The following is a 10,815-nucleotide window of genomic DNA, read 5'->3' as shown; positions in this document are numbered from 1 at the left end:
TCTTGAAATTTTAAAGAGATGTGCAAAACAACATTTGCTATTTCTTGGAAATTTTCAAATGTTTCCCTTTTATAGTTTTTTGTACAAATATTAGAACGAAAATTAGCCCACTGACCCCCCTCCGATTTCATTTTTAAACTGGTCCAGGCTATTTTTAAACTGGTCATTTGCCCTGTGCCACCGCTTTATTTCCCACGGTTATTTGAATGAAATTGAAGAATGACGCCTGTAGGGCCGGAAATAAGAAAACAATATTATAGGACATGTGTCCAGTGACCCATCCTATGACTGGAAAATTTATAGGACATGGTCCACTGGAGTGTGCATAAATAGTGTCGCATCTTCCTAGTCAAGCTATCAAAACATCCCAAAAAATTTATTACTCAAATCGTCAGTGACCAGGGCCGGAAATAAACACAGGACACTGGACATTGTCCATCAAAATTTTAAAATGTCCCATAACGTTTTTAAAAACTAATGGGGTCGCTGGACATTTTGACCAATAAATTTTCCTCAGTTTTGATAGCATGACTATGACGATGCGACCCTATTTTTGCACACTCCAGTGGACAATGTCCTATAATTTTTCCAGTCAAACAGGGTCACTGGATACATGCCCTATAAGAATTTTTCCTTATTTCGGCCCTGAGCATGCTGGCTAATCTTCTGGACACGAATTTTACCTTGCCAAGGCAGGAACCAATCAGACCTAATGCACTAGGTCCCATTGGTTCCTGCTTTGGCTTAACTAGTCTTTACCAAGCTTAGCCACTGTTTAGTAGAAAAGCTATTTTTCAGGGGCATCAACGAAGTCACCATTCTCTCCGACTGACGTATGTCACGGAGGGGTTCTAATTTCGACGTGTCAGACACACACACAGACACACACACCCACACGTCCAGTGTAATACCTCTCCGCGACTACGTCACTCGGAGAGGTAAAAGTAAAAACCTCCTAACTGCGTCTCGCCTCTGAGAGGTTTTTTCCGGTTTCCCAACTTGTTCTAAAATGACCTTGTATTGCACCTCATACTGCGATTGGTTCGCGGGCTTGTATTGGCGCTCCTCTAAAAATCAGACTCCATATTCCCTAGGAGATATTCCATAAATTGGCCAACCGCTGCTTTTTTACTGTTAATAAAATAACTTTGTGGACGGTTTTCAACCCTTCTGAAATTCCAGGAAAGGGCGAATTGGACTTTCACCATCACTTATCTCTATGTAAATAGGGGTTTTACCGTTTTAGGGAAGGAGTGGGGGAAAAAACTACACATTTTAAAGTGAGAAGTGGTGATAAAATAGTAGTACTATCTGTCTTGGGTGGTTTTCTGTAAAAAAACAAGATTGTGTTAGGGCCGCGGGCGGTAATTTGGGCTGGTTTCTGCTTGGGTTGTGCAAAATCTTCTAATCTAATCTAGCAACTCTGCGGGTTAGAAAAGGCGGGGTATTCGACTACTGCAACTGTTGTGGCAATCGTGAGGCACGTGCAATACTACAGTGACAACGCGCTCGCGGCTCGGTTCATTTAACATTAAGTGTTGCTAGATTGAAGAACATTAGCGGCTAAAGTCGAGAAAAAAAATGAGACTTCAAGTAGATTACGCTGATGGCTCAGTTTCTGGGAAGATATATCAAATCAGTTCCATAGATTTTTCTAAAACTCAAAGGGTTAAAACGTTCAGGAACACTGTGTCGCTATGTATAGATATTCCTACAAATCGGTTTGACTTAATATTCCAAGGAAAGGTGGTAAGTTGCGCTTTTTTCGTTATTGCCCTGGTATTCATCTACCTTTAATTTTACTAATTAAATTAAAATGAATCAAAACAGCTGACTGATCAACATACCGATGAACGTGGTACCGTCGAAGAAGCACTCTTACACAATTATGGTATCGAGGAGAGGCATACTCTGCAAGTTCGCGTAAAGCTTGACCTCGATGCTGATGTCAAGGATGCAAAGAAAATCAGCTTGTCTAGTGGCGTAAATGGAAATAACGAGCAAGCGGCTACTAACTGCATTGTACGTAGCTTCACAACTTTTCAGCTTTTGGGCAGTACAACATACCAACCACCCTTTTATCATAACTGAAACTGGCCATACATAAATTAACCTTTTCTAATATTTCGCATTTACTTATTTCATGGAGGTGCAATACGTAACAACATTGCATTCACAAAAATTGTGGTTACTAAAAATTATAAGAGTATTTTTAGCAGTGCCCCAATACTTGACTCTACGTTATTTGTTAAAATCAATTGTGTTTAATGTCAGGGATATCATTTCTATGGTTATCTTGTGTTTCAGTTGGTTTCGCGCACAAGAGATGGCATCAAGCTAGGGTTGTCACTGATTCCAAGGAGTAGTTCAGGGATCCCGGCGGTCCTATAATTCCTATAAAATCTTATATTTTTGAACCTGTCCCATATTATATTATAAATTCATGAAAGGTCTTATAAAAACCTGTTTTTTAGTTAAAGCTCTTTCAGACGATCCAACTTTTTGACTAAGCTTGATAGGTCAAATCGAGTTGAATCAACTAGTTGGATCGTGTGAATAGAAACTGGATGAGTTGAGTCACCTAAAAAGTAAGCTAAGAAAATTTGGATCAGTGATCCAACTTCTGCTGACTCAACTCTTTGAATTCATTTCTTCAGCCAATCAAAATTAATTAGGAAAAAAAAAATCGCGCGTTATTATTAAAGTAGGTGGCACTTCCATTTGGCGGTGAAAGTTTTTAATCGCGTGAAAAAGGATTTACTCAACTTTTCGCTTCAAAAGTTCATAACGTTTTGACTCGTCTAGATAAGTCATTTAGTTGGATCGTCTGAAAGTACCTTTTTACTGTTTTTAATTATTAGTCACTTTTCCAAGTGAATAATAATGCGTGTCTCTGTCTGCCCTTCAGTATTGGATTAGATCTAGGTGCGATGTAAGATCACTTTAAAATAAAATTATCTACACTCTAGAGTCCTATACAGGGTGCTTTTGAAAAGTCTGGCCAAATTTAGGTAGCGTGTTCTTGGAGTCACTCCGAGTGAAAAATTCCAAAGAACCATGTACCTAAATTACGCCATTTCAGAGTTATGAGCTTTCAAAAGTAGCCCCAAAATCAACAAAATTGTGAAACTTTTATTATGGCTTGCTCATCTGGTTTTCGATAAAGCGCTCAATTGCATAAGCCAACCGATAGAAATGAGAGACTAATAGTTTGGAAACAGAAGGGGACGATTGTGTGTAGAAGTGTGCTGTCGCTAAGAAACATGTTTACATTTCATTAACACAGGTTGTTTTAATGGTATTTTAAAAGCAATGGGCCACTTTACTGAACTTTACACTATTTGTTGTAATTAGTCATATTTAATGTCATGAAGACCATTTCTATGGTTTTGTTGTGTTTCAGTTGGCTTTGCGCACAAACATGTAATCAAGTCTTTAACGCACATTTTTTTTTCTCCCCCGCTTTGGAGGAAGAGGATAGCAATTCTTCAGAATCCCAAGCGACTTTGGAACCTACTAGCAGTCAATATTTTAACGTTGGGGAACTCGTCGATGCGAAAAACGTGCATTTTCAAGGAGCTTGGATGGAAGCTAAAATAGACGGTATTTTTCGAAAAACGGAAGAATCACCTCAACCGTCCTCAGGCAATGAAGACGCAGCGACAAGCAGCATTCATGATTTGACTAACAGTGCAGACTCGCTAATTTATTCTGTTGAATTTGAATCAGAGTGAGAATATTTGAAAGCTGTTCATTTCTTTAATCCAAAAGTCCATCAATAATGAACTAGCGTGTTTATTGGGCCATTTTGAGTCAAAAATGTTCTATGACATTTTGGCCCCCGAGAAAAAGTTGGAATTGGAGTAATTTACGGATTAATTTAAATTTAATTAAGAAATTTAAAGACAATGATTTCTAATTTAATTAAGGGGTCATCCCTAAAACATTCCAATCATATTTCGAAAACAGTGGCTCGGACAGCAAAATGTCGTAGAACATTTTCGACCCAAAATGGCTCAAAGAACATCACCCTTAATCTCTGAGAGACTTCAAGAAACATCCTTTATATATTTTCGGTTTTGTTTTGTTTCTAGCGAAACCAAAGCTGAGCTTCCTTTAAAAAGTATTCGCCCTAGAGTTCGACAAAAGGTGACATATGACAAAGTGACACCTGGATTGAAAATCATGGTGAATTAACTCTGATGATTCAACGAAAATTGGACACTATTACGACATGATCGTCAATCGCAAAAGTGCAAGGAGGCTGAAATATGTCATTGGAACCGTTTTCTTTGGGTATTTTATTTTTTCTCGTTTATCATAATTATTGGCACGCATTGCATTAAAGCTGATCTTCAAGGGCTCATTCATTGGGGATTTTGTATTTATGACTAAGAATTAATTAGCAACTGATGATTGATCAAATTAACTTACCTTGTTCCACTATTAACGCATATGCTAGAGTTGAAGATCCTGTTAAAGTTAAATTTCACTTAGTTTTCATCTCAATTGCTTCCTAAAGTCCTAAAATAAATGTTTGATCCTCTCATTCTGGAAGAACTCCCGTGAAATCCTTTATTTCGATAAAACAATTAACATTTTCTATAAAAACAATTTGATAGTCGACTGGTGACACTTCAACCCACTGGTATCAAATAGTAAAAGTATATTCAAGCCCTAAATAATGCATTTATGAGTTGTACTAGCTGTTACCCGCGGCGTCGCTCGCGTGTAATAAGAACTTCCATCGAAACAAGTCACGTAAATAAAATTCCGTATTACCTAGGTGTGTTTTGGGTGGGGAGGGCGTATTTGTTTCGTATATGCTAATGTAGTACAGTATTCATGTTTCCTAACAGAGGTTAACGGTAATAGTTAGTATAGGGTGCTGTCGGTTAGCTAAGGCATAGGTGCTAGCCACCACCCCTCTATGCATTGTAAAGGCGTTAGATAAGTGGCAATAAGTCGCAAGATGACTTGGTCCAATTAGCTAGCTGAACTTGCTAAGGGAATGTTCGAGATGGCCGAACGGTTGGCGTACAATAAGCCCTTACCACAACTAGCTAAAACGGTATTTTCGTCTATCCAGCCTCTGACACAAACCACAAACATACAAACTCTCAGATCATAATCTTAAAAGCCAGTATGTCTTTCGCAACTTAGATAAAAACCTATAACAGCTTCACGTTGAAGGGTCAGGAGATGTTTTCAACGACAACTATAAATAAATAACAGCGACCCAGTTCATGTGGACATTGTTTCATAAAGAAGGGGCTTTTAAATTTCTAGCCGCCATTTAAAATCGATTTTCACAAATCGAGCCCAAAAGACCATTGCACCCGTCTATAGGTTAAAGGAAACCAGTGTACTCAATATTTGTGAAATCGGTTGAAACGCGCGAACTTTTTTGCATAGAGAAGATTTTTTATATTTCTGGGCGCCATTTATTAATATGGCGGCGGATTGGAAAAATATTTCTGAGTACGCGCCTACTAGTTACGAGTATTTTTTCAGCAAAATTTCAGCCTTCTAGGACAAGCGGTTTGGGCTGGGCGTTGATTATCAGTCAGTCAGTCAGAACTTTGATTTATATGGATATAAATAGATTAACACATAAATTTCGACTTTTCTTTGAGAATTTTAGTTCCTTCAATCTTATTTTATTTCCTAACAGAGTTGAAGACACTGCGCTACAGGACTGTAAAATTCATCTAGTGGATGATATGTATATTATAGAAGACAATGTCCTTTTGGCAGATAGAGACGCCGCCTTAAATGAACTGATGCTCAAGGGCTCTAGTCTAAAAAGTACAATTTGTTTGTTGGTCAGCCAATTTTAGTATATCACTTCAATTTTTCACGTTATTCTTCTTGCGCTCCAATAGGACTTAGAAAACCCGAATGTTCCCATTGTCAGGATAGACCTGACGCTACATGCCGAGAATGTTCGTGTTCAGTGTGTGGTGGTAAAGATGAACCTCACCAACAAATAGTGTGCGATCAGTGTCAAGAGTGCTTTCACCTTTGGTGCCTGAATCCAAAGTTGGATTCGGTACCAGAGGGTGATTGGTTCTGCGCCAGTTGCAAAAATAAGGATGATATCCGCAAACCTGGACAAAAAGGGAAAAGCAAAAAAAATTCGAGAGGGTCCATGAAATCATCCACTCGTGATTGGGGTAAAGGCATGGCTTGCGCCGGAAGAACCAAAGAATGCACGATTGTGCCCATGGATCATTTTGGCCCCATACCTGGAATAGTAGTAGGAATGTCCTGGCAGTACAGGATTCTAGCCTCTGAAGCTGGCGTTCATCGTCCACCAGTTGGTGGAATACATGGACGGGAAGAGGACGGAGCGTATTCAATAGCGCTCTCCGGAGGCTACGAAGATGATCTTGTTAGTAGTCGTTGAGTCCAGATTTTCGATGTACGCTCTATCTTGAAAAAAGTGATGCTAAGATCCGCCTCTTGGACGCGCATAATACGAATGAGAGGGAAAATGGGTTACCACCAGAACCTGAATGAGGCGGGGATTTCGAAAAAAGGGGGGAGAGTAAGAGATAAGTCAGGGATTTGTCCTAAGTTTTGTCCTAAAATGTCAAGGATATGTCAAGTATTTCTTTTGGTATATCAAACCATGCTTCGAGCAATGCTAAATATGGGTCAGGTGTGATGAAGTGGGCTCTGGTAAACACCTTAAAATGATCAGGGATATTTTCAAAAATTCGTCAGGTATTGGAAAAGTCAGGTATTTTCAATATAACAATTTCGTCCGAAGCCTGCTTACTGAAAAAAGGAGGTTTCAAGATGTTTTTTGGTTCAATCTTAAAATGGTGTTGATGAATCATGACGTATTTTCGAAACTCCGGTCTGTTAGATGGACATTACGATTGGCCTCAAAATAACGGTCCATTTTTCAAGTGCAGCGTATATCGAAAATCCGTGAAGTAATTTCAACCAAAGTTTATTTCTCATAAAGATTGCGCTTCTAATGCATTGTTCTCTAAAGATGAATTTTCAAAAGCTTGTGTTGAGGGCAAAATTCTAGGGAGTGCGTGGAAATGTTTCTCGTACCCTGTTGATGTATATACTCAGCAAGGAATAATCGCCTATGAAAACCCACCTTTAGTGTAGTGAGGAGTGGTGCTGAAATGTTCACAGAAGGGCTACTGGTGATTTAAGTCTCACATATCTCGCTCATGCAGTCCTTTCTACGGGATCAATTCCTCTTGTGTATAAAATGCTCAGCTTGAACTTCACTTATGTGGTTGTTGTTGCGTTTGGGAAACGCCTATTTCATAGAAGCGCAACATTTTTGGCCCATATTATCACGGAACGATAGCAATGAACGGATTCGTTTCTTTTTAGGATGAAGGAGACACATTCTACTACACCGGAAGTGGAGGCAGGGACCTCGGTGGGAATAAGAGAACGGCGGAACAATCTTGCGATCAAGTTCTAACTGATAAAAACCAGTAATAATTATTTCTTCTTATGGTCTTTTCAGACGATACAACTTTTTGACTTGTTAAGACGAGTCAAGCCGGGTTAACTAGTTGGGGCTTATGAACAGAAGTTGGACAAGTTGAATCACCAAATTAAAAATTGATCATTGACCCATCTAGTTGAGTCGGATGTTGTTTCGTTTGAAAAAGCCTTTAAAGCAACAGGCGGCTCCATTATCGCCCCTTGCATTCTGGCTAGCCTTCTGGACACGAATTTTATCTAGCCAAAGGCAGGAACCAATCAGAACTAATGCACTAGGTCCCATTGGTTCCTGCCTTTGGCTTAACTAGCCTTTAGAAAGCTTAAACACTGTGTAGTAGAAAAGCCATCTTTAAAGGGAACCATTAGGGATAGCATTTTTCGACAAATAGAAGGCTTTAAGCTACCGAAAAGAAAATGTGGAAACTGAGCCTCATTTAAATTAGCTTTGTTATTTGAAAATCGAGACTAGTTAGAAACAGGAAAATACATGAGGCATAAAGGCTAATGATGTCGTAATGGTGTCACCATCCGCTTTAAAGATCAGTATTTCGCGCTGTCTTTTGCTTCGAATGAACTCTGGTGCATTGCAATTATTGCTACTTTATTTATTGATGTTATAACAGTGTCGTTATAATCAAGATGTCCCCTCAAAGTCTAAAATTAAGCACATTTATCTAGTAGCAACGTCATCATAACCTAGCCTAAGTGAGCCAGTAAGATAATTTAAAATATTCGTTACGTGTGGAAGTAGGGTGATCTATACTGGGCTATGAGTCGGAATGAAATAAATACAAACCGTTCTCCATTCCTACTTATGAAATTACATCTATTCCTGATGAAATGTATTTTTTTAATATTCAATCTTGAGAAAATCATTCCAAATTTAATGACAGATTTACACGCTATTAACACTTTATGGTTAACATTAGTTGATAGTCGCAATCATTTAAATAACCATAAAATATTTAATTTACCTTTCTAGAGCGTTAGCCAAAAATTGCGCAGCGCCGTTAAATGATAAGGAGGGAGCCGAAGCCAAAGACTGGCGGAGCGGGAATCCCATTAGGGTTTTAAGAGGTTTCAAAGGTTTTAAACACTCCAAGTATTGTCCTGAAAAAGGTTATCGATACGATGGAATATATAAGGTGAAGAAATAACATGAAGACTGATATTTTATGAACCTATTTAGTGTTCAGGTGTAGCTAACTGAAGTTAAAATTGTAGGTCGTCAAATACTGGCCCCAGAAAGGCCGTTCCGGATTTAAAGTTTGGCGCTTCCTTCTCCAAAGGGACGATCCAACACCAGCCCCATGGACTGAAGAAGGGAAGAAAATAATGGAAAATCTCGGAATTAAAATGCAGGTAAATTAATCTGGAAGCGAAGAAATACTTTGGTCGACCATCATTACTAATTTTTTAGCAAAGAGTTTAATTAATATTTCCTCTGTAGATGTTAAATGAATCTGAATTTTCACAAACTAACGAAGAAAGTGAGGAAAAGCCTTCTAGTAAGAATCGGAAAAGGAAGAGATCACCTCAAGACTCTGTTGCTCCCGAAGCAAAGAAAAACAAACCGGTTCCTTACGTTCCACCCAAAAAAGTAGCGGCCATGATGTCGGTGGATAGTATTAATGAAAAGATATGGGAAGAGTGCAGTTCGTTTTACGAGAAAGGCGAAGTTTATGTTTTATTACAAGTTGATCACACATCCCCTCCCGTTCTTTAATGAACTAAGAAAATAAGGCTCTCCCGCAACAAATCTTAGAATCGTAAGAATTATCTCTGTAGGCAGTGTCAAAATGGCTAAATTCCAAACGAAGCCAATAGACTCAGCCAACAAATCTTTTGAATTTTTAAAACGGCTCAAGATCTCGAGCTCGGGTTTTGAGGTGAGAAAGGGATAACCTGATTGGCTTGAAATTGTCACGCGCAGAACCCGTTTTACCCCAAGAGTCAGACTCTAATAAAATAACAGATTTATTTTCGTCACCCAACGACATATGGTACTACAGTAAACTTTGCTAGTCACGTGATCCTATCCCTTTGATGGAGACTAGACCAAACCAATTTGTTTATTTGTTGGTTGGGTCTATTGGGCATATTTCCTCAGTAGGAGGAGCTATCTTAAGCCATACCCCTGACCTCTTGATTTACGGTGGTGTGGAGTTTGCTCTTTCGCCTCTCAGCAAGAAGGTCCCAGGTTCGATCCTGGACAATGGCATCCTGGGAACAAACCCTTCTGTGTAGAGTTTGCAACTTCTGTTCCCACTTGTAAAATTAATCCTACTTCACGTTGTTGTAAGAGAGCTCCGTATATTAAAATGAACATAAGCGGACAATAACCAAGTAAGATTAGATTTTTACCTCCCCGAGTGACGATGACGTCACGGCGAGGTATTACACTGGACGCGTCTGTGTGTCTGTCACCGCGTTTGCAAATAGGAACAAACTTGTTCTCAGAAAGCAATTTTTGGCTTCCACTCCCTTCGTTAGGATTAAGAAATACTAGGGTTAGTGTTACGAGAAACGTCTAGCCTGCCAATGGCAGCTAGGGCTTCCACCAAAGGTTCACGCAATTGGGCTTTTTCTCATCATTCATTGCGAATCATTGGCCTTATATACCCTAAATTTCCAATAATTCTTAAGGAGGCATACGCTTGAATTGAAACGTCAACAATAGCTATGTTTAAAATGATTTTAGGAATAAAGTTTCTTAAAACGATTTAACTAGAATTAAGGTAAATTACGGACGATTAAAATAATTAATATCAATTATATTCATTTAATTATTCAAGAAAAACCCCTTAATTTCGTCCGGACTTGGAGAGGTTTATTTTGGTTTCCCAACTTGTTATTTTAGAACCATAATAGCGTTCAATTTCAACTACCATGAAAAAATTAATCAAATAATAATCAATTCCGTATTTCGCGCTCCCGCTTAAAACCATTTGAAATTTACTTACACGCTTATACATTATTCTCGTTTCAGGAATTTAAGAAAAAAGTAATGGAGAGCTTCAATTGCCTAATTTGCCAAGATTTTGTTACAGACCCCGTGACTCTAAATTGCAGCCACTCCTTTTGTTTAACCTGCGTGAAAAGGCAATTGAGTGTGAAGCAATATGAATGCGTACATTGTAGAGACGTTCTTTGCGACGACTTCCAACCTGCCATTAACCAATCCGTTGAGTAACGACGTACTCACTCACGTATTCACTTTGGAGAAAAAAAAAAGAAAAAATAACAAAATATCTTGAACGTTTCCCAAGTAGTGGAATATTTTAAAAATAACTTTTTTATCTAAAACGTGGTATAAAATTTACCGAGAAA

At 38.6% G+C, this 10,815-nt stretch overlaps 1 protein-coding gene across 1 annotated transcript; it reads left to right on the top strand.

Moving 5' to 3' along the window:
• The first annotated feature begins 1,161 nt into the window (after positions 1-1,161).
• Positions 1,162-9,211, top strand: LOC149679288 (E3 ubiquitin-protein ligase UHRF1-like). Its single transcript, XM_089835817.1, has 10 exons — positions 1,162-1,749; positions 1,831-2,056; positions 2,275-2,362; positions 3,404-3,730; positions 5,675-5,808; positions 5,886-6,394; positions 7,366-7,472; positions 8,468-8,630; positions 8,710-8,847; positions 8,936-9,211. The coding sequence occupies exons 1-10, from the start codon at positions 1,582-1,584 to the stop codon at positions 9,209-9,211; spliced, it is 2,136 nt and encodes a 711-aa protein (XP_089691943.1). The 5' UTR covers positions 1,162-1,581.
• The last annotated feature ends 1,604 nt before the right edge of the window (positions 9,212-10,815 follow it).

Source organism: Phalangium opilio, unplaced genomic scaffold, assembly GCF_054372755.1.
Source record: "Phalangium opilio isolate 3A_F unplaced genomic scaffold, DU_Popi_V2 ptg000041l_1, whole genome shotgun sequence".
NCBI lineage: Eukaryota > Metazoa > Arthropoda > Arachnida > Opiliones > Phalangiidae > Phalangium > Phalangium opilio.
The sequence above is the reverse complement of the archived record's forward strand: the minus strand, read 5'-3'. Positions and strand labels throughout refer to the sequence as shown.

Bases quoted from the DNA above. Each gene is read 5' to 3' on its own strand.
- LOC149679288 (XM_089835817.1), top strand. From the start codon at position 1,582: ATGAGACTTCAAGTAGATTACGCTGATGGCTCAGTTTCTGGGAAGATA. The intron at 6,395-7,365 runs GTTAGTAGTCGT...GTTTCTTTTTAG, and splicing joins GAGGCTACGAAGATGATCTT to GATGAAGGAGACACATTCTA. The intron at 8,848-8,935 runs GTAAATTAATCT...TTTCCTCTGTAG, and splicing joins ATCTCGGAATTAAAATGCAG to ATGTTAAATGAATCTGAATT.